The sequence below is a fragment of the Camelus bactrianus genome, chromosome 32 (assembly GCF_048773025.1).
Source record: "Camelus bactrianus isolate YW-2024 breed Bactrian camel chromosome 32, ASM4877302v1, whole genome shotgun sequence".
In the NCBI taxonomy this organism is placed as follows: Eukaryota; Metazoa; Chordata; class Mammalia; order Artiodactyla; family Camelidae; genus Camelus; species Camelus bactrianus.
In genome coordinates this window covers 20,543,398-20,568,791 of record NC_133570.1, presented here as the reverse complement: position 1 = coordinate 20,568,791, position 25,394 = coordinate 20,543,398, and the positions used below count along the sequence as shown (strand labels likewise).

At 53.4% G+C, this 25,394-nt stretch overlaps 1 protein-coding gene and 1 non-coding gene across 4 annotated transcripts in view; both read right to left on the bottom strand.

The window, feature by feature from the left end:
* Window positions 1-25,394, bottom strand: part of LIMK2 (LIM domain kinase 2) — a 52,105-nt gene that overhangs the window by 6,226 nt on the left and 20,485 nt on the right. For 2 of the 3 annotated variants that reach the window (XM_010951356.3, XM_045513968.2), the window contains 11 exons: window positions 10,281-10,416; window positions 9,474-9,583; window positions 8,802-8,990; window positions 7,517-7,622; window positions 7,068-7,264; window positions 5,167-5,353; window positions 4,288-4,374; window positions 3,500-3,631; window positions 3,211-3,267; window positions 1,130-1,195; window positions 121-295 (listed from right to left, as the gene is read on the bottom strand). In XM_010951356.3, the coding sequence (XP_010949658.2) occupies window positions 121-295; window positions 1,130-1,195; window positions 3,211-3,267; window positions 3,500-3,631; window positions 4,288-4,374; window positions 5,167-5,353; window positions 7,068-7,264; window positions 7,517-7,622; window positions 8,802-8,990; window positions 9,474-9,583; window positions 10,281-10,416 (1,442 nt within the window). Of the gene's footprint in view, window positions 1-120; window positions 296-1,129; window positions 1,196-3,210; window positions 3,268-3,499; window positions 3,632-4,287; window positions 4,375-5,166; window positions 5,354-7,067; window positions 7,265-7,516; window positions 7,623-8,801; window positions 8,991-9,473; window positions 9,584-10,280; window positions 10,417-18,331; window positions 18,759-25,394 lie in introns of those variants that run through there. The other variant, XM_010951355.3, reaches the window with a different exon arrangement.
* On the bottom strand, window positions 5,837-5,908 carry TRNAT-GGU (transfer RNA threonine (anticodon GGU)). Its single transcript has one exon. It is a non-coding gene; the product is annotated as a tRNA-Thr (tRNA).

Sequence of the window (25,394 nt, the reverse complement as noted above, 5' to 3'; positions counted from 1 at the left end):
ACAAAAACCATCCAGGCCTCAGCTGGGTACCTGGCCCTATGCCTCACAGACCTCCCGGGAGCTCCCAGGGCTCTGTGGTGAGATGTGGCCCCATGTCCCCCACAGGATGTCAGGACTCACCGTTCAGCATCTCGGGGGCCATCCAGTAGGGGTTCCCCACTACCGTGTAGCGCTTCTTGCGGTCACTCTTGCGCAAGGTACGTCTCTTGGTGGCAGCCTTCTCCACTGGGGGCTTTTTCCTTTCCTCAACTATGAGCCGTGACAGCCCAAAGTCTGCCACCACCACAGTCTTGTCCTGGTAGGACAAGGGCCAGGTCAGGACTTGGGGGGACATTTCCGAAAGAAGCCACTGAGAGGGGGAGAAATGGCATGTGGCAAAGGGGAGTCTCAGCGAATGCTTCCTCGGGAGACCGGAAGGTGGGGCTCCATGTTAGTTAAAGAGTGGAACTCAGAGGCAGGACAGAGGATTTCTTTTGTTTAGTTTTTCTCATCCTGCCTTGTTCCCAGAAAGATTTAAGGCCACGGCTGGAACCAGGATAAGACAGAAAAAGACAAGGTGGTGGCATTCAGTGGGGGGCGTGGGCGAGATAAGCTCTTCAAATAGCTACAAGGCAGTCATGTGGAAAAGGGATTAAGATTGTTTGGTGTGAGTCCAGAGGGCACAGCCAGGGCCAGCGAGTGGACACCCAGGAAGCTACGTTGCGAGTCAACAGGAAGAGTAACAACACTAGCAACCAGAGCTGATCGGCTAGCAGGAGGAATGCTGGCCCCAAACCAGTCACTGTACATTTATTAGCTCTGTGGCCTCAGGCTGAGGCTTCAGGTAAAATGATGCCACACACAGCTGTAAAATGTGGTCCTCAGTGAGCTGCTTTTACAGGACTGTCACAGGGCAAAATGAGGAAAAGTGACAGGGCTCTTAAGTCCCTTCTAGACAAAGAATTTCAGAGGCTGCTACTGGAGGAGGTAGAATTCATCTGCATGTGTCAGGGAGCCCCTGGGAGACAGGGGAGGGCATCAGAGTAGCAGGAAGGGTGGGATGGGGGCCGTAGGCACTGCCCCTGGTCTAAAGCAAGAGGGGACACGACAGCCAGTCTCCCTAGTGATAGGGAAGCCAGGTGGGACGTACCAGCTTGATGAGGCAGTTGTGCGAGTTCAGGTCTCGGTGGATGATGCACATGGAATGCAAATAGGCCTGGAACAGAAGTAGGAGTGAGGTCGATGGCCAGTAAGTCAACCAGATGCTGACTCCAAAGCTGGGGGCACAGAATGCGTCTCTTCCCAGGCCGTCTATACCAGATGCAGAACCCAACCCTGGACTCCAGAGCCCTCCTGCGTCACGCCCTTGTCCCGATGCTGACAGAAAGCCAAGGCCACCTAGGCTTCTCTCTCTCCCTGCTGCCATTGCCTGCCCACCTCTGTTCATGGACCGCAACCCAGAGGCTGCTCTCCTGAAGTGTCCAACTCCACCAGGCCCTGGCCCTAGCGGGCCCCACCCCTTCTACCCACTTTACTTAGATCCAGGCCAGTGGGATGCACTATGTCTGCCCCTCCCTTTCACCCTCACCCCCATCTCTGGCTTCAGCCACCCTGGATCCTTGCTGCAGAGGAAAAAGTGACCTCCTCCTGGTCTGGCTGGCCCTGCTCCTGACATCCCCCTACCCCCGTCCTCGCTCTCTGTCTACACGTTAACCTCTCCCCCTTCCTACTCAAATGTTTCCCAACTAGTCTCCATTTGCTAGTCCTGGCTCCAGGCCTGCACCTCTGGCTCCTGCCACCCTAGAGGTGCTTCCTATTTTGTTCTCTTCGCTTCCCCAGCAAATGTGGAAGGAGCCACTCCCCCTCCCCAACCCCTGTAACACCGCTTCCACCCCTGGGGCTCCTGGAGCTGCTCGAAGGCCCAGGGTGTGTTTCCTGACCTGCCTGCCACCCCCTCCTCAAAGGCTGCCCACACCTCTCCCATGTGCCCCTCCAGCGGCTGGATGCCTGCCTTTACCTCCAGCCTCCTCGACGTCAACCCCTCTCAAAGCCCCTTCTTGTCACTGCTGACCCCACGAACCCACCCCCCCAACATCAGCCTCAGTGGACACCTAGCACTTCCCAAACCTGTCATCACTGCCACCCAGCCAAGTCTGGTAAGCCACACCTCCATCCTTCTAGGCACCTCAAGCCCCACTAGCTCCTCCTCCCCCCACCTCTAATCCCTCACTACTGACCAGTGTCCATTCTGACCCACTGTGCCTCCCGGTCTCCGGGCTCCACAGCCGTACTGTAATTCAGAAACCCCAAATGTTTCATGAGCCCTCAACCCAGGTCTCCCTGCCCTGAATTCACCAATGCCACCCCAACCTACTGACCACACTGGAGTCATCTTTGAAATAACACAGCTCTTGCCTAAACTTCCTTGCCTAAAAACTTTTATATTTGTCTTTTGGCTTCCTGAATAAAGTCCAGACTCCTTAGCTTAAAACCCAGGGATCTTCACGTATCCCGAGTCTAACACTGTCTTTGAGAACCTCATGTGAAGAGCAGGGATTAACATTTCAGGCTAGGGGTCAGAGCGACTGGCCCAAGCTCCAAGTTCCTCCCCGTCCAGCCTCAGCTTCTTGCCTGGACCAGGGCTGTGGTGGGGAGCACTGGTCCCTCAGCTCAGTGCCTGGCATGGAGAACGCACTTGGCAGTTGTCACTGTGACCGGTGTCATCCTTCCCCAGCTACAACAGGTGATTTCCTCCTCTCTCCTCCCAGCTCTTTGCTGCTGCCATCACCCCAACTTTGGGCCTCTCTGCCAAGAGGAACTTTCATCCAATTCTCACCCATCCTTCAGGGCTCAACCAGAGTGCATTTCCCCATCTCTGAGTTCCTAGGTGGTGGGTTTGTCTGCTTGCTTCAAGGGCCCTCGGCAGCCGGACACTCCTTGACATCAGAGCCAGGCCACCCTGGGCTAGCTTGCCTCTCCTGTGCCCTGTTTGCCCTTGAAGATTTGGAATTCTTTGAGAGCAGAGTTGTGAACTGAGGACAGTCAACCAGGGGCAATCTCACTGGCACAGAGAGAAGCTCAGTAAATGGCTGCTGAATGACCCAGCCCTGCAGGCTGCCCAGGATGAGGGGGTCTCTGCCTTTCAGTGCCTGCCTGCAATCCTTGTACCTCTCCAGATCCCCTACTCCAGATCCCCCAGCCCCCGCCGGCAGTGTTGTTGGCAGGACTCACCATTCCAGAGGCGATGCCTTTGGCAAATCTGACCTTCTGCTGCCAGGGGAATGGGTCCTGCAAGAGGTGGGGGTGCCATCAGAGGCTATTGGGCCCCAACCTACTTGTGTCCAGGCCCCCTGGGTCATGATCTTCCAGTAACCCCTCCCTGCCTGTGCCCAGTCCCTCCCAGCACAGCCCTCTGCAAGCAAAGCAGCAGGCCTCTCTGCCCTGCGGGTCCAGAGTAGTGGTGACACAGGTGTCCCACCAACAACCCACGGCTGTGGGGACTCCGGGGTGCCATGCTCACCACACTGCGCAGGAAGTCTTTCAGCGTGCCCCCCTCGATGTACTCTGTCAGCAGGTTCAGCTTCTTGTCCTTGTACAGCACGCCGATGAACTTGAGTACGTTGGGGTGGTCCAGGCTGCGCATCACCTTCACCTGGGGGGGTGGGGGAGCCAAGGAGGCTGGGCGGCTTCTCCCCACTAGGCTGGCTCCTCACCCCTTCCCTCCAGGTAGTCAGCTTGACAAATGTCACCCACCCCTCCCACCTCCTAGCTTACGTGAAGGGGAAGAACACCTCCACGTGGATGGGGACGCCTCCCAGGCTGCACGCTTGGGATCCTGCCTGTCTAGGAACTGCATGGTGGGGTATTAGAGTGGGAGGGCCCACGAGTGGAATGAAGGCCTGAAGGGCAGCACCCAACGGAGCACCTGGAGAGGCGGTGAAAACCATGTTGACGCTCAAGGGGGTCAGTTCTGGGGGCTCCACTGCAGCTCCCTCAGCAGGGTGTCCCGGCGGTATCACAGCGTCAGGCTGTGCTAAACTGGCCTGTTTCCACGTCCATCACCCGCTACTCGGTGAGCTCCTCCGACCCCACCTCATTGCACCCAGCTTGTGCTGTCTTCACTAAGTGTTCTTTGCACAAATAATTATGGTGTCATTTACAGAGGGCAGAGACATTCCTCTAGGGATGCTTCTGCTCAGCCTTAAGAACATGGCTCCAAACTAAATTTCCTCTTGAAACTGTTATTTAGTATATAAGATCTCTCCTCCCCTAACAGTGACATCAGACTCCTTACCCTCCTCCTCTTACCTCAGTCAGAAAAGTCTTCTGTGTTTCCTCATCACACCGAATTAACTCCTTCATAACCATCACTTTGCCTGTGGCTTTGTGTGTCACCTAAAAGGATGGCGACCGTTAGAGACCGGAGGCAGTTCTGGGCAACTGTGTGAAAATCTATGCAACTGGCCATCACACGCCCTGGAGGACACACTGAAGTAACTGGCCAGATCAGACTGACAGTCCATGTGTGAAGTACACAGCACGGCCACAGGGGACTCAGAGGGGAGCACACCCTCTTCCCTGGAGCACTGGGCATGCACAGAGGAGAGGTGAGATTCCAGAAGAGGGAAGTGTGGGAGGAGACAGGAGGGGACGCTGCCAAGCCAAGCAGGGGCTCTGGTCACCTGACACAGGAGCGAGTCCCTTGGGGTAAAAGAAGTCTGGGGGCAGGAGGGTCAGTGCCACAGACATGCACCAGGGAGCTGGGTGGGTCGGGTGTGAGCGTTCCAGCCCCACTGCCCCGAAGGCTGAGACACACAGCTTACCTGACCCCCCCTCCCAGCTCTCAGCAGAGGAGGAGGAGGAGAGAAAGAGAAAGAGGTTAGTCCCCAAGACTTCAGCAGGGAGGCAGGAGCCACTCCCAGCACCAAGGCCTCAGGGCACCTAAAAACACCCACTGACTGGAGGTGGGAGGGCAAGCCTGTCCCCACCCGGGGCTCCCAGTCCAAGCTCACTTCAGCAGCAATGCAGCCCTTAGGAGGTCTAGGAGGGCAAGGGTGCGGCCCTCCCACCATCACCTCCAGCTGGCAGGGAGGCCTGGTGTCCCACAGGGCGTCAGGTGATAAGAAGTCCCCAAAAGAAGGTGAATAGGCTGGGAGGCAGAGGGGCAGAGCGGCGGCCTGTGCTCACCTTGATGGCCTGCCCAAAGAAGCCCTTCCCCAGGACCTCCCCGTGGATCAGGTCACAAGGCCGGAAGATTTGCTGTGAGTAGCTGCTGGAGCAGCGGAGAGACTCCGAGCGGCTGATGTCGCGGCTGAGCAGGAGGGGCTCCTTTGGGGAGCTGGGGCCAGGGGATTTGGAGATGCTGTTGCTGCGCCTGAGGAGAAGGAAAGACGGGGGTAAGCACAGGGCAGCCCTCAGAGACCTGCCAGGAGAGCCTGGGGCAGGAACTGTCCATCCCTATGTCTGTAGTTCAGGTGCTGTGATGGGGAGGGGAGTCCAACATCAGACAGGTGTGCAGTCTGGGGCTGCAGGCGCTGTGGTCTAAGCATGGTGAGTCACACTCTGAGCCGGAACTCTGAGTCCTTCTCAACCGAACAAAGGACTAGACTCTACAAGCTGACAGCACTATCGATGGAAACCCACCACCTTCCAGGTCCACCTGATTCCAGGCCCCGACCAGTTTAGAGCGACAGCCTAGCACCATCCAAACACAGATGGGACTTCGGGTATTCTGCTGGTCTTTTGTAGTACCTGTCTGCATTTCTCGAATTTTAAAATAACAAGTGTGAATGATTTTTATAGCAATAAAGGCAGTATGTGTATGACATTATCTTTCTTTTTTCTTTTTTCCCATTAACGGAGGTACTGGGGATTGAACCCATGACCTCGTGCACACCAAGCATGTGCTCTACCACTGAGCTATACCCCCCATGCCCCGGTTTATGACATTCTAAAAGCAGCCAGTAATAGTAATGGCTGGTGACTGTCACTTTGGCTTCCTGAAGAAAGGACAAGAAGGTTGAATCCACAGGTCTGCAGGTTAACTGCAGCCCTACAAACTTCTCTCTGGGCCAACCGTGCCCACCGGAGCACATGAGGTGAGCTGCCTGCTCTCCTGCACGATGGCCCTCCAGACGTCTGAGCAGCTCTCTGGCCACCCACCCCCATCTTCCCTCTTCAAGGCCTTCTTTATCCCCTGGCGCCCAGCCTCCAGCAGCTCACTCATGCTGAGGCCAAGCCGGCAGCCCAGGGGTGACAGGAGCAACCTGTGGGGAGGGCCGTTTCCAGCAGATCCCAGCCAAGAGAGCCCGAGTGATATGCAGCCTGTTCAGTCGAGAGGGTGGATAAAGAAACTGATTCCCAGGGAAACCTCAGACACCTCATGTTACTGGGCACTGACCCTGGGCCAGCCTGCGCTGCTCTGCATCCTTTTCCACACTGAACCCTCACGTAACTGGGGAGACAGCCACTTTTACCCCGTGGCTCCACTTCACAGATGCAGAAACAGGCTTGCAGAGGTGAAGGGGCCTGTGCAGGGAGAGTCTCGGCTGGAAGGCGCGGTCTGGGTGCGAGATGTCTGCCTCCAGAGCCCTGGGGGCCTCTTGTTCTTCAGGCTCCCTGCCTGGCACCTGCACCCAGGCGATGGCCCCCACTGGACTTGGACAACTCTGGGTTTTGGGGGCTAGTCCCTTAAACCTAAAACAATTTGCATTCACCCCCTACTTTGTAGTTTTCCACACCCTCATTTATATACTAATCCTAACTGTGCCCCTTCTCCAGCCTGAGCCCCGTGCTTCCCTCACAGGTCATGCTGTCCTGTGGGGTCCAGCGTTGCTGCCTTCCGTCCGGCTGAGTTCAGTGAGAGCCTCACCCTCCGGTTTCTAGGGAAACCTGGCAGACCGCTGGGTCAGATCGCACACAGGCCCTGGCTATGAACTGTGATCCCGGGGGTTGGGGGAAGCTGGGTCAGCACAATTCTCGAAGTCCGTCCCTAGCCAGCTGGATTCCCTCCTAGCTCTGCTGGCCTCCGAAAGGCAGCTCCACCTCATCTGTGGGCAACAGAGCAGGGCTGGGGTGGGAGGTGGCACCTCAGAGAGCGTCTCCTCAGCGTCCCTTCCAGATTCTCCTTGGTGTCCAGGGTGCTGAGGGAGTGGGAGTGCCCAGCATCCTGCATGTGTGGGGAGAGCCGTGCATCCAGCCGCAGCTGGTCCAGGCGCTGGGAGACGGGGTCATGTTCAATCAAGAGCTGAAGTGTCTGGCTGGTCTGGTTAATTGCATCTTCCACCTGTGGCCAAGAGCAGTGTCAGGCTGGTCGCACAGGGTGGCCCATTGCAGGTCACCCACCCTCAGCCCAGACGACCCAAACGGTATGGCCTCCAGCTGCCAGTCACCACATGGGGGACGTGCCAGGCTGATACAGGAAGTCACCAGTGGTCACAGGCTCAGTGGCAAGACCAAGACAGACCTAAGCTGGGGAAAGGTCAGGGCCATGGCCTGATCTCCCAGAGGGTCTGCTCCCTGTCCCACCCACACATACCTCCTCCACTCGGAGTGTGCGGACGGGGATCCCGTTGATCTCCAAGATGCGGTCCCCGGGGTGAATGGCATTGCGGTTGTTGGGACTGATGTGCATCCGGTTGACCCTGAGCCAGACAAGAGTTGAGGCAGGGTGAAGGCATCTTAAAAAAGTGCCTGAGCAATTTCACTTGTGCAGGGAGGGCTTACCAGGCCCCAGGCCCCTCCTGACCTCCAAGGCCCAGGCCACTCACAGGGAAAGGTCACACCTTTCATAGGGCATCCACACTCACCCAGTGGCCTAAGCCAGGAACTTGGACATCACCCTCCCCATCTGGAGTTCCCTCACTGCCTGCCAATGCTCATCACCTTGAAGAATCATCCATCACCAGAGTCACCAACATCTCTTGCTGGCACCTTGCAACAGCCTCTTAACTGGTCTTTACACTCTAGGCCTGCTCCTCTCCCGCCCCACTTCCACACCAGTGATCCTTCAAAAATGCTGATCTGGTTGCATCACCTTGTTTAAATCCCTCAACAAACCTGCCAACAGTCTTCATAATCCAGGCAACCTGTCACTTAACAGTCTCCACTCTGGCTACTCTCAACCGCCCAGTCTACACCAGACATAGCCACAGACTCCCACCTCTGCCTTGAACATGATTCCCTCCCCTCTTCACCTGACGAGGCTTTAGCACAGACCTCCCTCCTCTGGACCTCCCCGACCCTAGCACCTCCCACCTCTACTGCAAACACCCAGTGCCTGCATGGAGCAAGTGCACGACCGCCGTCTGCAGGGTCGGCAGCCATATGCGCCTTGTGACTGGTATGAGATGGACAGACTCCTTTCCCATCAGGTGACTGAACTGGACCTAGGATGGAATCTTAGTCTCTTTCTCCTCCTTCCTCCATTCATTCACTCAACCAACGAAACAATAATCTACGCACACCACTGTATTCTGGGCACTGTTTCAGGCCCTGAACAAGTATTGAACAAGACCAAGTTCTGGAAGGAATTCGTGGGGAGGACAGATGATAAACAAACTAATACGCATAATCAAGCCAGACAATTTCAAAGAGCAAATGTGATCTAGAACTTGGCAAGAGAAAGGTGAGTGATTTTGCCGTTAAGCATCTGGTGGGAGGCAGCCCAGGCAGGGAGAACAGTAAGTGTCAAGGCCTGGGTGCGGTGATGGCACAGTGAGCCCAGGAGGAAGAGCCGAGGTGGGGAAGCAGGGAGCTCTGCTGAGACTCTGGAGTTCTGAGCCCCTCAGGGAGCCCCGCCTCGGGGGTCTCAGGACACTCACTCTTTTACTTGCACGGTGGTAGCATAGTTGGAGCAGGCACTCTCCACAGACACGGAGAAGCCCCGCCTGCCCTCCGTGGTGGCCGGCATGGAGATGTGTGTGACGGAGTAGGGCAGCTGGTCCTGGACAGACTCCGTGGATAGCCTCTCAAACATGGGGGCCAGCACCACCTCATTGTGGCATTTCCCGCTGCGGGGAGGAGCAAAAAGGGGGCTGAGATCCTGAAGCCCCGCCTTGAAGCCCCAAGCAACCCCATGGCTTCAAGCAATAATATCCATAGCCCCGCAATCACCGTCCTTGCTGAGATTCCAGCAGGCCGCTCAGAAAGCTGCCTGGGCTCTCTGGAGCGGACTGGGACCCGGGGTGAGAGGGCCTGGGTTCTCCTCACCCTGCCTCTGCCTCACGAGGAGAACTGGGCCACTGCCTGTATGTCCTGGGATCTGTCTCCAAGAGCCCCCTCCCAGTCATTCTGCCCCTCTGGGAGGATACGGAGCAGTGGCCTTATTCTCACAGTAGGACACAGGGCAGAGACTTTAATCGTCTTGCTTGCAGCTTTCAGAGCCAGTGAAGAGTGCTGACCCCCCGGCAGTCTTTCTGCCCATCGCACACTGCCATTTGCCCCCTTCTCTCAGTCACTCTTGCAGGGAAGGGTGGACGAAGGGCCGATCTTACCAATAGAGGCTGGCGTGTTGCACCAGGGCGTATGCATCCCCATCTTCAATGATCACCTTGCAGCTCATACAAGCGAAGCACTCTGGGTGGTACTTGAACTCCCCGGCCACCTGTGAGCAGGTGGGGAGAAGGGTGGACAGATGGAGGAAGTGAGTTGTCACTGTTGCTGGAGCGAAGGCAGGGGTGGGTGGGTGAGGGTCCTCCCATCAAGGGTCTACAGACCCTAGTCGTAATCTACCTTTGCACTCCCTGCCCTATGTCTTCCAGAGAAAGTGTTAGATTGCTGCCTCCCTGTCATTGCGGAGACTGCAAAAAGCTCTTTTGGTCTCAGCCACGGAAACAGGGAAGTAACCGCCCCGACTAGAAACGCTCCCAGTTCCTCCAACACAGGGCTGGCAGGTCTGTGACTAGATTTAGAGCCCTTAGGAGCAGGAAGGGGAGGAGGAACCTCCTCCCTTGGCCAGCCCATTCCAGGGTCTCCTTTTCTGATTCATGGGACACATCTTAGGTGTAGTCTCCTCTCATTGACCTGGAACACCCCCTTTAAGGCCCTTGTCCCATTGTACTGCGGCTCCTCCCTCCCTGCCTGCTTACTCATCTACCCCAACACTGAACTGTCAAGTCTTTGAGGGAAGGGGCTTACCTGGCACTCACTAGGTGCTAAGGAAACATCTGTTAAGTGATTGAATAAATAAAGGGAGTGACCTCAGCTAATGGGAGGACCAGAGGTGAATGGCCGTGGGAAACAGGAGGCACTGGCAGTGGGCTCTGGTGACCGGGAGGGCGGGGGGGGGGGTGCTCACTCACCATGACGGGCCCTGTCATCAGCAGAGAGCACCCGTGGCAGAACTCCCCAAACTTCCCCCAGTAGTCCTTGTGGCAGTAAAGCTTGCCATCCTTCTCGTAGTACCAGTTGGTGAGGGAATCCTGGCATTCTGAACACCTGAAAGGAAGACAGGAACAGAAACCCTCCTGGATCCTTGGAACCAGGCTACACAGGCTGCCCCTGGTTCCCAGGCCTAACGATACAGTGGAGACACCTCTCTCTGAGCCAAAGCCAGGATAGGGGAAAGGCATAGTTTGCTGCTATCTTCCTAAAGAAGGCCAGTTGGAGGAGGGAATAGGACCCTAGAAATCAGCTCTGTCCCACCTGTCTCAGCCGCAGACCAGCGTTCCTCAACCTTTCTGAGTCTTGAAGCCCTTTAAGAATCTAATTAACAGCCAAGAAGCCTCTCCCAGAAAAATGCACATACAAGGAAGATGTGCATACAATTTAGGTTATGGGCCACCTGTGTGTCAAGGATTGAAGCCTACTCATGGCCCCAGTTAAGAACTTCTGGTCTAGACAGATATCGCGATGAACCAAAGAAGCTTAGTCACCTCCACTCTACAAAACCCGCCCACTACCCACAGCATTACCGATGCAGCATTCTTGAGAAAAGTATGTTAAGCATAAAGAAACAATCAGGCAAATCCAGAAGGGGGTGGGTCACTGTATAAGACAACTGGTCTTGACTCTTCCGAAGAGCTAATGTTATGGGATGTCATGGGGTTAAGGCACAGGGATTAAAAAAGCCTAGAGACACAGAAACCAAATGCGATACCTACACCTTGGACTCGATTCTGGATTGAAAAAGAAAGTAGCCATGAGTAACATTTTGGGAATATCTAAGGAAATCTGAATTTGAACTATACATTAGATTATGCTGTGAAATTACTGTTAATTTTCTTAGGTGTGATAACAATACTTTGGTTATATAGAAGAATTTGTAGAAAAAAATATTAAATAATTAAGGGGAAAGTCAAGATACCTGCAACTTAAACAGTTCAGTAAAAAATAAATGAATAAAACACAGTGTGTGTGTCTGTGTATAGATAAAGTGGCTTAAAGTTAACCAATGATGAATCTAGCTGAAGGATACATGGTGTTCTCTGAACTATTCTTTCAACTTTTCTATGTATTTGAAAATTTTTCAAAATAAAATATCGGGGAGGGAACAAAACTCTATTAGCACTGTGCAAGACGTGCACGTTAGCCCCAGCTCCTCTCTCCACCGGTCACCCTGGGTCAAGTTGGGCTGGTCTCGGGCCACATTTGCACAGACACGCTCCTCCTCACGTCTGATCCCGGCACCCACTGGGCCCATCCCACCCCTTTCCTCCTTGTTAACAGACTCTCCATTCTTGTCGCCAGGGCCTCGCACCGCCCACGCCGCCCACATCCTTCCTCCAGAGAGGCAGGGTGGAGCTGCCTCTTCATCTGAATCCTGACCCTGCCACTTACTAGTTATGTCATCTTGGGCAAGTTACTGCACTTCTCTGACCCAGTTTCCTTATCTGTAAAGTGAATGTGAAATGACACGTATTAGAGTATAGGTACTTTACATGAAAGGCCCAGCGCAGTAGCAAGTCGGTAAGTGTGAACTACTATGAAAGATGATGGTGATAATGGAAGCTACATTCCCGGCCACTTACTGCCACTAGCTGGGTGGCTTCTGGACAGCCTCTCTCCGTAGCTTTTCCTCACTGACAAAATGTGACTAACAGCATCCAGTACAGAGAGCCACTGTGAAGACTAAGTAAGTTAATATATCAGGAAAGCCCTTTGCAAACTATGAAGGGCCAGGCAAGTGTATTATTATAGTAACTTGGCAGGCACTACAGAGAGAAAAGACAGATATATAAACTACCCTACTCCATTTTCCAAGAGCTTATAAAGAGTTGGGGAAGAGAAAGTCTAAGCAGTACTTAATTAACAATGCAAGGTGAGAGGCCATGATGGGGCTTCTGCCAGGGGCCACTCCCACCCTGCAGCACCTCCCACTTGTCCTTTGGATGCTGAACCTCAGGGTCCTGAGAGCTGGGTCTGGCGTGACAAGTATGGGTATGAAGTGCCCAGAATGATTAAGCAAGAACCACAAGTTACAGGAGGTGGACGGGAAGACCTGTCCTGGGCACACAGCTCAAATTCCTCTCAACGTAAAGGCTGGATGAGCTCTGAAGTGGGAGGAGAGAGACCTGGGTTCAAGTTCTTGGGAACTACATGCCCCTGGACAAGCCCCTTTCCCTCTCTGGGCCCACTTTTCCCACCTATAAATGAGAGAATTAGACAAAGACTTTCCCCTGGACGATCCAAGGCTCAAATCCCAGCACCACTTCCCACCTAAGTGATCCAGGGCCAGCTGCTTCACTCCTCATTTGTGAAATGGCAACATGACCACCGACTCTGAGGGTAGCAGGAAGGACTAAATTTGGTTCTGGGTGGCTGTAGGTGCCTGGCAGAGGGCTGGCACTAGAAGCAGGGGCTTCCTTCCTGCCTCCCACCTTCTCACTGAAAGCACCTGTCCACCTGTCTTCCTCCTTCACCACACTGAGCGCTCCCTGAGGACAGGACAGCATCCCTCTCACTCCTGGTAGACTTAGTACCTCGTAATGGGCCTGGCAGAGTAAGCTCTTAGCACGTTTCTAAACTGAAAATGGTGGGAGTGGCAAACCAGCAGTCCAGGTGGAAGCATGGGGGTTCTGTGGCTCAGGTCACCGGGACCCGTCCTTCTCCTGGCTGCAGGGGAGAAAAGCTGGTGAAGACACACCTGCACCGAACTATAGGCCCGGGCCCTGTCACACCCTCGGGATGGTATGTGCGCTGCAGAGCCCGGGAGCACCAGAACATGTCCTCCTCTCCACTGCCAATATCCTGCTTTTGTTGCCCCAGCCAGGCCCGGAGAGGAGCAAGTGCAGGCACGCAGGAGAGCCACGCCAGCCTCCTGCGAGGAACACCTGGCTGGAGAGCGACACCCCCCAAGACACACGTCTGTGTCAAGGAATGTCTCAAGGGCAAAGCCAGAGCCGGCCGCCAGTGTCCCTGAAGAGCAGGAAGATGAACAGCTGATGGAAGGACTGGCTGCGGGTCCCCAGGCTGCTCTGTCACAGAACACAAGTGGTTCCAGGCCCCTGGAGAAGTTGCCGGGCAGACCCAGAGTCTCAGCTCAGATATTAACAACAGCTACTGTTCCACAACTGCTAACCATATTCTGGGCGCTGCATAAGGTGTCTACTTATGTGAGCTCTAATTCCAACCATACCCCTCAAGGTGACAGGATCATCCCTGTTTCACAGACTAGAAGACTAAAAAGTAGAGTCAAGTCACTTCTGGAAAGTCACCCAGTACACACACCATGGAGCTGGAATCTGAACAAACGTGTGCTTGTCTGTGAAGCCGTTTCCACTGACGGCACGACATCCCCCGTGTGATGCACACACCCACTCAGCCGGAGCCCTGAGAGCACTTAACACCTGGTGACGCTGCTCCTTAAGCCCAAGGGCCCATGTTAAATACACGAGGACTCTTCTCCTCCACTTAGTCCACAGTGGTCTCCGCCCTTTTAAGAAAAGAATCCAAAATACACTCTGGAAATGTGAGGTGCAACTCAAAAAAAAAAAAAAATCCCACTTACATTGTACAACACAGGGAATATATACAGGCACTATTTTATAATAACTATAAATGGGATATAACCTTTAAAAATTGTGAATCACTATGTTGTGCACCTGAAACCTATATAACATTGTACGTCAACTATACCATAATAAAAAACCACTGCAAAAAAAAAAAAAAAAAAAATCCCACCTCAAGTTCTCAGGGGTGATGACCACAATATGTTCTCCCCAAAGTCGAAGCTAATTTCCAGCTTTCAGTTTTTGAAAGTTCCAAGTGAAGGTCAACGTCTGCCCAGGCTGCAGGCCTGGGGGCATCCAGCCTAGAGGTGGTGGGACTGGTGCTGGAGTCCAGATCCCAGGGCCGAGGCATCAGCCATCCACACTCTCCTGAGCAGTGAAACCCCCAGCCAGGGGTGATCTCTGAGAGGCCCACTCACCTTGAGGACAACCTCCAGGACTCCTCCCAAGCACTATAGGGTGAATCGAGCCGTTGTCAGTTCAGTGGGCAGCTCAGACCCAAACTGAGGCCTTTTGAGTTAGCAGGGAACACACAGGTTAAAAAAAAAAAAATCAGCTGAGATTCTCACAAATAACTTCTTACAAGGCATGGGTTCATATTTTCTCTTTGCTGTTTACTATGTGTGTCACCAAAAGCCAGTTACTTCATGACTCTGGGCCTCAGTCTCCTCATCCGCACACCGGTGATGATAAAATCTCAAGGGGTTATGAGAATTAAAATGCCTAGTGTGATGCCTGGCCAACAGCAGGTGCCCAGCAGGTCCCACTCCCCCGCCTCCCTCTTTAATTTGAGAACACCAAGGGTGAAAGGAAACAGACCCTTTTCCCTCCCATGCCCAAGCAGTAGGGACCTGTTTCTTGGCCCAGAACCAAACAGATTTCTGGAAGTAGAGAAGATCCTAAAATGAATTATTTGTCTAGCCAACTAGAAATCTATTGATTATTATCAATTCCTACCAATTAGGAAATAGTTACTGTGCATCTAGGATGTGCAAGACCAAAAAGGCAAGGTGCTGGGAGAAGCCAAGTGAGATAAGATAGAGGCCCAGCCTTCAGTCACATGCAAGTTCTTCAGACCAAATGTTTACAGGTAAATTTTCAACCTTATGTGGTAAGAGCACAGAACAGCCACTATTACAGTGAATTTGCACAGGTTAAAGAATAAGCCCTCCCATGTCCTGGTGACTGCCTGGTTGGATGCTCAGCCTTAGCCTCCTAAATGAGCAGAAAACATCTGGGGAGAAGCTTCTTCCAGGCCCTGCCTCTGAGCTCTGACTAGCTGGATGGGAGACTGGGCAGGTATCTGCCCTCACCTGAGAGTGTCACGCCTGGGGATGCCAAGTCTCCCCCGGGCCCTGGAGGGCAGACAGACCAGGGCCCTTGAGACTCTGGTCCATCAGAGCCTAGTCTTCTACCACCACAGACCCCTTTATTACCTCTCCTGCCTGCAGACCCTGTAGACAGGCTGTCAGTTAAGTTGTAATTATTATGGAATATGCTGTTATTCTGTTTGAAAAAATTAACCAAATACATAATAAGCCTCTGATCAGCAAGAAATAAGTGTTGCCAGAGCGCGCTATTCAGTTCCAATCAAAAGCCAGGAAGCCTATAGTTGCAAAGTAATCTGTGCAGTGGCACTGCAGTTAGGAATAGAGCCTTCGTTATTTGGGAAAAATTGAAAAGTGCTTGTGTGTCTCTGAGGAGCCTCATGGGTTGCACAGTTGGGAATCATTCAACTGATTCAAGTCCTTCATTTTTCGAATGAGGAGGAAAAGGGTCCCAGGGGACCTAAGGCACCTTCCAAATGTTACTGCTAAGCTGGGCAGGGTCAAGAATAGTTTTTCCTGTTAAATGTGGGTTGCTTTACACCAAGATGAACTTGTTTTCCTCAAGAGACAATAAGTAAACCAAACCCATTAAATCAATGTTGGGCATTAAGGGAAGATCTATAAAAAGAAAAATCCTTGAAAGATGTCAGACAAAAGTTACTCACAAATTTACTTCTTTATAAAATTCAATCTGAGGTGTTCTCTTACTTGCGAGCACACAGTAACTGCATCTCACCCCTCACATCGGTGGCCCTATCGGTGGCCCTGGCAGAGGAAGACGGCGCACTCTGCTGAGTGAGATCTGCCAGGCAGGGGTGCCAGGGCACAGAAATCATTCTCCATCCCTGCTCCCTCCTCCCTCCCTTGTGCATGGTCACGCCCGATCTTGTCCCTGTGGAATCCGGTTGCGTCACTCTCCTTGCAACCAGAGCCCCAGAACTCCTGAGGGTTCAAGGTCTGGGGTCAAGGACTTAATTTGTTCCACAGAACCTGGCAAGGGTTGTGTTCAGGAGCCCAGGAAGTGCAGTCCCTGTGCTCTGTGAAGGAGGAAACTGAAGCCCAGGAAAGGGTCAGGCACCTGATCAGAGAGCAGCCCATGAAGACACCCTGTAATAAAGGATGGGGCAGGCAGTGACAGTGGTGACTAATTAGACTGCTACCTGGGAAAGCAGAGGGTCTGGGTGGTCCCTCCCTTGGGGCACAGAGCCCCATGTGCGTGTGTGCGGCTCTCTCTTCAGAAGTGGCTTGAGGAATGTGGCCTCTTATCTGGGGGAGGGGAGAGGGTCTATGGCACATCAGTCAGTCAGTCAGTCGGTCCCCAGACTCCAGCTGGGCAAATAGAATTGGGGGGAGGGTTGTCAGGTTGCCCAAAGGGGGTGGGGCAGAATAAGACAAAGGACAGGCAGACCTGGGTGGTGTCAGTGGCTTGGCCCTCAAAGGTTCAGGCTGAGAGTTCATTATCTCTCTAGCTCCTGTCTTGGCCCCAGAGATTAAAAGGGGCACACATTCCTGGCTTCTAAGGGAACAACCCCACCCCGCCAAGCTGCCTATTCAGGATTAAGAGGAAGAGGGATTAAGGAGGGCCTGGCTTAAACTAGTGGCTGCTTCAAACACTTGGCATCTTGATTCCACGTGGTAAAACCTGCCTCCTAAACACAAGATCAATTCCCACTAGCTCTTCCAAGGAGAACCTCTGCCATCCCTTCATATGCCAGGCAGCCATGGGGACCCTTTTTCTACTCTCTCTCTGCTGGGAGAGGAAAGCAAACCCAAGAACAACCCTGGTGAGGTACAGGCAGGGGAGGTGCAGCCTCCTGAGGATGAGAGAGGAAACTCAGGACGACAGATGAGGCTGGCCAGAGACCCCACAAGTTAACTCTGCTGAAACCAGTTGCTGCCTCTGTAAAATGGGGATACAAAATGTCTTGAGGCTGTTGCGAGACGGAGGGATAAAGTGTGTAGCAGGATGCTTGGCAGAGTCAGCCCTGAGGACCAGCTCCCACCCTCGCAGGTCCCCGAGCCCTTGCTCAAACCCAGGGGTTTCCCACCACTCCACCAGGGGCTGGTAATTCTGTGAAACCACATGGTGTTCTGCTTTTTCTGCCCAGGGCACGGCCACCTGACTAAGTATCCCAGCAGCGAAGTCCGGGCACGGGGCCGGGCTTGGGAAGCCAGAAGGGAGGAGTCGACCAGGACCACTGGTGAGGGGAGGCAGACCTGGGAACAAGCTGCTCCCAAAGAATGAAAACAAGCCCCACCCCAGCCAGGAATGGCTCCATTCAGGAGGGACCCAGAGGGCTAGAACCCCCTGGGGAGTTTCTGTTGGAGGTGGGGTGGGGCAGAGAGCAAAGGAAGGCAGGTCAGAGGTAGAGAGAACGTTTCCACATCTCCCTCTGGTAAGGCCCACAGAAGCTCGGGCCTGGGGACCCAGCAGGCCTGGGGGCTAGCCCCACAGCATAGGTCACTCCAAAGCCAACTGCCCAGGTCTCACCTGCCCAGGCCTTTCCCCAGCAATCTTACTTGCCAGGGAGAGCAGAAGCCCTTAAAGGCCAGAGGCAGAGGTGAGAACAAACGTGTGTAATGAGAGTGCCTATGGTGTACAGGCTGCCCACACCCAGGCCTTGCCAGCTTCCATGCTGTTTGGCAAAACCTGCCTCTCCTGCTTGTTGGGACAGATTCCTGGGCAGGCGGCACGGCCGGCAGGTGAGACACGTGAGAGCTGGAAGGACAGCACCCTGTCTGTGCTCTCTCCCCGGAAGCAGTAGCACCAAGAGCAGGCCGGTCAGTGGCACCTTCTGGAGGCTCTTCCAGGTGAGTCAGGGAAGCAAGGAGAGCCCGAGCTCCCCTGGGGCTGCCCCTGGGCCCACCCCTCACCTCACCATTCCCAGAACATGGTGGGGGGGCCTCGGGTAGCCCGGCTCACTTGGGAGCAGCTTCTACTGGCTCCTGCCTGACAGAAGCCACAGTCAAAGGATAAATGAAATCCGAGAAGCAGATTCAGGGAGGCCTCTGCCCGCCCCTCAGGACCAGGGGCCCGAAGAGGAGGTGGGGCAGGGGACTGAGAGTCCAACTCACCGAAAGGGGTCTCTGGAGGTGAAGTAAGCCTGGACAGACAAGTAACTCCCCATCTTCTTCCCACACCAGATAAGCACGCTCAGCTGCAAACCCGTCTGGGAGAGCCTCCAGCCGGCAGCGGACGGCCACCATGACAGGCCCAGGGCTCCGCACCACTGGCTGTGGGCTGGCTGCCCGGCGCTCACCTCTCCCTCCGGAGCGGCTGGAGAGGCGTGAGCACTCCGGGCCCCTTGCCCCCCGGCAGACGCCCGTAGGGTCTCATGGCGGGGAGGGCTCTTCCCTGGTTCTCGGAAGCTGGGCGGCCCCTCAGGACTCAGGAGAAGCACCTCTCTGCGGAGGCTATGCGCACAGAGGCATTCCTGGGCAGGGGCCGGTGGCTAGCTAAGAAAGAGGCGCTGCTGTCAAGTTAGCCTTCTTCTCCAGTCCCACCCCTGACGGGGGAGGGAGGGAGGAAGGGGAGGGGCTCCGCGCCGAACGAGGTGTGTGGTTGGAGCAGCTATTAGGAAACAGACCTTGCAGTCAAGGGGTGGAGCTGAGCTGGAGGGAGGCTGCAGGCAGGCGCTGCAGACAATGACCAGGACTGGCTGAGCGTCCATCCCTGGGCTCAGGGAAGGGCAAGGCCGAAGAGAGGGTGAGCACATGTGGCCCAAGTGTCCCCAGCCTGAAGAGCTACTCCAAGGACAGCAACTCTGCTCAGAGGTGAAGAAAAGCATAGGATACCAGCTCCAGGTCAAGCCACACCCCCAGAGAGGGGCCTCTGGCAGGAGGCAGGTCCAGAGATCCAGGTCCTGAGAAAGCTGCCCTCTGGGCTCTCTGCTCTGGGCTGGCATATACTTGGTGCTAGCGCGTGGGTCCCCATTCATCCCTTCCCTCTGCCTGGCTTGCGGACAGCTCCAAGAGCTGCTAGCGGGGGCTGCTACTCCACCTGTGGGCAGAGCTGCACTGCAGACTAAGAACAAGGCCCAGAATGTTAACCGACGCCTGCCATTTCTCCGTGTGGTAAACGCCATACAACATTCTTATTCCACCGACAAGGGAATTACCTCCATGGTATAAACAAGGAAAGTGAGGTACAGAGAGATTAGGTAACTTACCCAGGGCCAGAAAATTAGTCAGTGGCAGTGCTGGGATTTAAATGCAGATTCAAAGGAAACACCTCCCTCAAAGCCCTTCTGCAGGTAGAAGGGAGCACAGGGACTGGAGCCAGGTCACCCGTCCCCTCTCTTTCATTTCCAGAATGCCAGCCATTGGCCTCAGCAGGCAGTGGTGCTTCTTCCACTGTGTCCATGGTAACCAAGCTTCTCAAACCGAAAAGCAGGGCACGATGGAGGACAAGGCCCAGGGTGCCTGTGGGGAATGATTGGCCAGGTATCTGGAGTAGGGGCTGCATAAAGAGCCCCAGCTGCTCTGACCAAACCAGAGCCCACCATCAGGGGAGCCCCAACCTCCCTGGCCTGCAGAAGACTTAGGCACATCCAGACCTCACTGCTGGGCTTGAGGGAACAACACCAGCTCCCTCCCACCAGGCACACACTCCTCGCCACTGATGTTACCCTGTTACGACGAACAGGAAAGCCTGTGGCAAAGGTGGCGGCTGGATGTCAGAGCCTTTTCCCATTCCTGGACTGACTGAGCACACGGATAACAAAGAATGTGATAAGAGATGGTGTTTGCACCCTGCTGTAAGCGAGCATTTCTGAGCACTTAGTACATTCCAGGCCCTGTGCTAAGTGCCCTGCATCTGTTCTGTCATACTTTTGTGACCAATATTTGAGGCAGATGTTATCACCCCCATTTAACAGAGGATGAAACTGAGGTTCTGAGGGTTGTGTCACTACCCTGAAGACAAACAGCTGGAGGAGCGGAGCTGGGTTTCAACCTAGTAAGAGCCAGGGTTGAGACATTTTTTCTGTAAAGAGCCAGAGAGCAAATATTTTAGGCTTTGCAGACCTACAGAAATACAGACTCTGTCACAGCTACTCAGCTCTGTCACTGCAGCACAAAAGTGGCTGTCTATAAAATGCAAACAAATGGACGGGGCTCTGTTCCAATGAAACTTTATTTATGGACACTGAAATTTGAATTTCATGCAATTTTCATTTGCCACAAAATATTCTTTTGCTTTCCTCCTTCAACCATTTAAAAATATAAAACTCTTCAGCCATACAAAGACAGGCAGGGTCTAGGGTGCTGACCTCTGCTCCACGGGCAGTGCACTCAACTACTCTGTTGACGGCCTCCAGCAGCAGAGACCAGCTTTTGGCATCTGTGCAGAACTCAGCCACATGCAACCCTGCCACACAGACGCCACACTCCAGCCCGAGGCAGCCAGCAGGGACTGAGCGCTGGACGAGTGCTGCCCCAAGTACTGCTCGAAGCACTTATGTATGTGAATGAATTTTAACCTGCACTAGCTGGTAGTGCTGTGATTTCCCCCTTTTCTTGGAGGAAGGAAGTGAGGTACACAGACTTTAAATCCAAGGTCTCCCAGCTGTGTACGTGAGGTGAAGCCAGGATTCGAACCCAGGCTGCCGATGCTGAGCTCGACCACTGCTCTGCTGGAGCCCAGCCTGGGCCCGCAGCCAGACTGTCTGGGTTTGAATGCGACAAGGCCCTGCACGTAAGCCCTTGGCACAGAGTCTGGAACACATTAAGAGGTGATAAATGTTAGCTGCTAATATCATTAAGACTATTGTTACTACCACTATGGGCTAGCTATGTGGTCTTCAGCAAGCTGCTGTCTCTGTCTGGGCCTTGGTGAGGTCTCTAAATAGCTTCCAGCTTCAACGTTTTCAGCCCTGTGAGGCTGCAGAGGGCTCCCTGTTTTCCTTGGGTCTCGAGTTTAAAGCTCTTGAGCTGGCCCTGAGGGGATCAGGATCCAGGCCTGGGGGCCGCACACGAGCCACAGAGGAGGCGGGGTGGAGTGGAAGCGGGGACAACACACAGGACACCAAAAAGCCTGCCCAGCTAGAGAGCTTTCTTCCAGCAACAGGGCCAACTATTTCTCACTAAAAATCTATTATGTTCCCCTGTAATTCGATTCGGGCAAGAAGGGGGCCCCAAATTAAGCCTGGAACTAGCAAATTATCTGCTAATTGCACCCTCTGATTTCCATCTGATGAACAGAGTGCGGATGGAAGAAAATACAAGCCACAAAGAGATGGGGCCAGGGAGCCCGTGAGCATAACTCCTCCTGACATCTCACACAGCTATGTGCTGTTCCAGCGGCCGCGGGCGCAGTGAGTCGGTGTCTAGGAATGCAGGAGGCTGCAGGCGTTCTCCAGTCCCCCCACCCCAGCTCCCCGCACAAAGGACTCAGTGGGTAGGTGGGTGTGTGGGGAACCAGTGTGAGGATTCCTCAATGCCACAAAACTGCACCCCCCACTGAAGAGGTGTGGCCGTCTCCCCGTGTCCTGAGCTGAAGCGCAGGGCTCTCCCAGGTGGAGTCTGCCTGACCTCTCTAAATCCAGACCTCAGGAGGGACCAAGAAGGACAGACCACCAGAAGTGAGAAGTTGCTGGCCACTCAGACCCCAGAGTGTGGCTCCCTGGGGCCAATTTCAAAGGCCCAAACCCCCCAGAACTGGGAGGTAGAAGGTCACAGTGGAGGCTGTATTTCCACTGCCTGCCCTTGGATACTAGTCCCAGATGGAAAGCTGCTCTTCTGGGTTCCAGGTGGGGGATTCAGAAGTTACGGTTGCCAGAGGCAACAGGAGGGACACTTGGACTGGCAGTTACAGATGGGATAAGATGGCAGGAGAGGTACTAATCTCTTACACGTTTCACAAGTTAGAAACCTGGCGGGGAGCCCAGCAAACCGACTCCTCAGAACCAACTGAGACTCAGGGCTTCAAGGTGGCTGTGAGAGGCTGGAGAAGACCGGCGGCCCCAAGTGAGTGCTCTGGGGGGCAGTGGTGAATGCATGAATCACCCCAACCTCTTCTCAGAAGGAGGCTCTGGTCAGATAACCTGAAGCCCAAGGAACTGTGTCCGTGTGGGGCCCTCTATTGGCCGGGAGGACTCCCACCAGGGACGGGAGCTCGAGGACTGCAGCTTCTGAACCTTGGAAAGTGAGCAGTGTCACCCCGTTTGCTGGCTGTTTTTACTGCCTCTGCTCCCCCTCACTTCCGGCTCACTTTCCACACTACAGCAGTAGTCGGCTTTCAAAAATGAGAGTCCCAGCAATTCTACTGCCAGAAATTTTGCCCAGAGAAATATTCCTACAAATGTGCCAAGATGTGTGTCCAGCACGGTTTAGTACTAAAAGATGAGGAACAATCCATGTGTCCATCAGTAGGGGTGGGCTAACTACAATCCCACAGCCATGCAACACAATACTATGCAGCTGTTAAAAATAATGAGGTAGGGGGAGGGTACAGGTCAGAGGTAGAGCACATGCCTAGCATGCACAAGGTCCTGGGTTCAATCTCCAGCACCTCCATTAAAATACATACAATACATACATACATACATACACTTAATTACCTTCCCCCACAACAACAACAACAACAAAAAATGAGGTAGACTTTAGGTCCCAAAACAGAAATTGTCCTGGGTAAAGGGTTATATGAAATCCAGGCATCAGAGAGACTGTGTGGTATAATCCCACTGTTTCAAAAATCAATGCACACAATCCTTGGAGACCACCTGGCCAACTCCACCACATGGATCAGTTTCTCTTTAGGGTAGCAGAGACAAGAAGCAGGGATGAAACACTATTCTTTTTCTACCTTTTTGATACTGTTTACATTTTTTCTTACACTGAAGTGCTGCTTTTTCATATGGTAAATGAACAACAAAAAGAAGTCCTATGGTTTAGAGCAAATACCTCCTCACACGTTTTTGCTGGTGCTCCTGTCCAAAGGCAAAGCCTGCCTGCCTAGGTGCCCTGCACTCAGGACCCTGGGGCAGTCTCTTGGCTTCCCTCCCAGGAAAGCTGGCCGCCTCCTGTCCTGCTCCACTTCCCAGAAAGGCCATGCAGGCTCTCCCTGGGCAGTCCCCAAGCCTTTGCTCCCTTAGCTCCTTCTGCAGCCCCCTCCATCTCCTACTTTTTCCAGGCCCACCTCCAACGGAGCACTCAGTCTCCTCTGGAAACGGTTCCCCTGACGTGTCCCTAAGCACATTTCACACAGGAAGGGCTTGGAGCCCGCATCTGTCCACCTCCAGGTCAAATACAGGCGCCCACACCTGGCCCACACCTGGCGCCTGCAGATGCCCAGTAAATAAGCATACGATTCAGGAACTCTGTTAGGAACAACTTCTAGAAAAGGGATGATAACTAACGTTCACAAGAGATTTTCAGTTTACAAAGGACTTTTATTCTCATCATCTCATTTAGTCCCTACAACAACCTGGCAAGGGGTATGTACAGCACAGACAGGGCAAGGGAAGCCCAGAGAGGTCAGGCAATCCAGCTGAGGTTACTGCTGGGAGGGGCAGGATTGAGATTAAAAGCCCGGTTTGCTGACCTCGAGTCCCAAGCCCTTTCCTCAACAGAAGCCAGAGCGAGGTGTTGAGGAACCTGGCCCTCCCGCACAGGGCCCCAAAGTGCTGGATACACGGAACTCCTGCATCTGATTTCTCTACATTTCCTGCCCACAGTCTTACTGTCAGGATAACATGAAAGAGTTTATCAAATGCCTGTCTCTCGATAGCAACCCAGTGAAAACATGAAGCCAAGTCTGAGGAGTCATGACTAATTCACAACTGCTGGATCAGCTCCTCTTCTAAGTGCTCATGGTCCCCCTAGCCCATCACCTGCAAAATTCCAGAGTCCCATCGGAATTTGTCCACAAAATTCCATCGGAATTCTGTGACAGAGTCAAGTCAAAAGGATTATGAGTTTACTGTTTCAGCATCTCTTTTCCCTCCTCTCTGAAAACCGGGCCGGTTAGCCATCTCTACTTTCCTCTCACTACTAGATCCTTAGCACCTGGTATACAGCAGGTGTGGAACAAATAATTATACTTGGGGGTATCACACCAGTCTCCATGGTTTCTCAAAAGTTATTAACAGTGGTTCTATTGCTGCGCTGATAGGTTCCCCTCTGTCTTTCTTCAGTATTTTGGGAAATAATTTTTCCAGTCTGAAAATCTAAACACATTTCATGTGACTGGGTATCCCCACACATCTTGAGCTTTCCACCCTCCATTCCTAGTTTCAAGTTCATGAGCCATAAAACAAGGGACTGGACTAAATCTCTAGGGTTTTATCCAGATTTCCATGATACCTGATTAAGCTGGATGCTAAGAACTGTCTTTTGCCTGGTGTCTGTCAATATAACACCACATTCCAGAAGTTGTGGACCCTTGGCTCCCACTCTGTAAAACACCGACAGAGTTCTAGGACCTCTGCACCGAGGTGGGCTTGCTCACATACGCTTTCCTTTTATTGGCGTAACACTGTGAGGTCGGGGTATCACCTCCTTTTTACGTATGAGGAACTGCAGCTCAAAGAGAAGGTCGTCCAAGGTCACAGGTCTAGGAACCAGCAGAGCTGGGATTTAACCCAAAACTTTGGATTCCAAGTCCAAGATATTAAAATAGCCTCAAATAACCATTCTATACTGGATTTACAGTGGTATTTCAAAAGTGTGGTCAAAGGGACAGCAGCATCAGATACCCTTGGGCAGCTTGTTGAAAATGAAGATTCCTGGCATTACCCCAGGCCAACATAACAACAATTGCCAAGACTGAGCAGGAGAATTGCATTTTAAATAAGCTTCAGTATTTCTGCTGCAGACCGAAGATGGAAACCACTGCTTTCCTCTTTCCAGTGTGTCTTCCACTTGATTTCCACTCCACCCTCACACTGACCCCGAGAGGCAGGCAGGTAGATCACTAGCCTCCCCTTGGCTACAAATGAGGAAATGATTGCAAGACAGATTGTTCATCTTCCTATTCTGGATGTAGCTCAATAAATAAATATTTGGTGGTTGACATTCTGTAAAGCCTTGGCTCGCTGGGGACTTCCACCTTCCTGGAGCTGTTCCTACTCATCTGAAACCCACAGTAGTGGTGTTCAAGTACAGTGGGAAAAGATGACTCCAGAATATAGGGTCATCT